Below are 1182 nucleotides of genomic sequence, written 5' to 3'. Positions count from 1 at the left end.
ATATTAGGTTGTCCCATAAGTTTCTTCCGCGCCACGCTATGAGTGACTCTAAGTGGCTGTGTTTATATAAACATGCAGGCTTATCTCTTAGCCGTTTATGGCATCGGTTTCAGTCGTCCCAGAGCTCTTTCAAAGTACGTTTCGTTGGTGACAAAGTCTCTTTTAAAATTTTTTCTGCACCGTTCAATATGGAGAGCCAAAAGATGCATTTGCGGCATGTTATGCTTCATTGCTTTAAAAAAGGCAATAGTGCAAAGGACACTGCAGACGAGATTTTCACCGTTTACGGGAGTGGTACTACCACTATTAGGACCGTCGGCAATTGGTTTAAGAAATTTAGAGCTGGCAATTTCGAGTTGAAAGATGAAGACCGCAGCGGCCGCCCAGCAACGACTGATACGGACATTATCAAGACTGTGCTCACTGAAAATCCACGATACAGTGTGCGTGAGATAGTGGATGCCACTAATATTCCCAAGACAACGGTACATAAGCATTTAATCAAGATAGGATATGCGAATCGATATGAAGTTTGGGTTCCACACCTATTGACGGAGACCGGCCTTATGAACCGCGTCTCTACGTGCGATTTGCTTCTCCAGCGACATGAAAGGGATCCTTTCTTAAAGAGGCTTGTCACTGGAGACGAGACTTGGATTTTATACCAAAATGTGCATCGAAAACGCACTTGGTCCAAGGAAAATAGACCTTCAACTGTTGCGAAGCCTGGACTTGATCCGAAGAAGGTTCTTCTGTGCATTTGGTGGGACTGGAAAGGTGTAGTGTACTACGAGCTCCTTCCCCAAGATGATACGATCAATGCTGACAAATATTGCAATCAACTGGATCAATTGAAAGCAGCCAGTAGCAGAAAAACGGCCAGAATTGGCGAACCGACGAGGCGTCGTTTTCCATCGCGACAACGCAAGACCGCATGTTGCGTTAGCCGTAAGGCAAAAATTATTACAGTTTGATTGGGACGTTCTACCTCATCCTCCATACTCCCCAGACCTTGCTCCATCCGATTACTACTTGTTCCTCTCCTTAAAAAATTCTCTCCGTGGTAAATCTTTCAAATCCATAAGCGAAATAAAAACGCACCTAGATGAATATTTTACAAGTAAACTTAAACAATTTTGGAAAGAGGGCATAATGAGGCTTCCTGAGAGATGGAAGAAGGTT

The 1182-nt window shown here is 43.8% G+C and overlaps 1 protein-coding gene across 1 annotated transcript; it reads left to right on the top strand.

Moving 5' to 3' along the window:
- The first annotated feature begins 188 nt into the window (after nucleotides 1–188).
- On the top strand, nucleotides 189–974 carry LOC108554740 (histone-lysine N-methyltransferase SETMAR-like). The gene has a single exon (XM_017910111.1). It carries the CDS (start codon nucleotides 189–191, stop codon nucleotides 972–974), a length of 786 nt encoding a protein of 261 aa, XP_017765600.1.
- Nucleotides 975–1182: the final 208 nt, after the last annotated feature.

This window comes from Eufriesea mexicana, unplaced genomic scaffold (genome assembly GCF_001483705.2).
Source record: "Eufriesea mexicana isolate 0111107269 unplaced genomic scaffold, ASM148370v2 scaffold98009, whole genome shotgun sequence".
NCBI classification, from domain to species: Eukaryota; Metazoa; Arthropoda; class Insecta; order Hymenoptera; family Apidae; genus Eufriesea; species Eufriesea mexicana.
This window is presented reverse-complemented; position numbering and strand designations above follow the sequence as displayed.

Excerpts from the sequence above, each read along its gene's own strand:
- LOC108554740 (XM_017910111.1), top strand. The coding sequence starts at position 189 with ATGGAGAGCCAAAAGATGCATTTGCGGCATGTTATGCTTCATTGCTTT.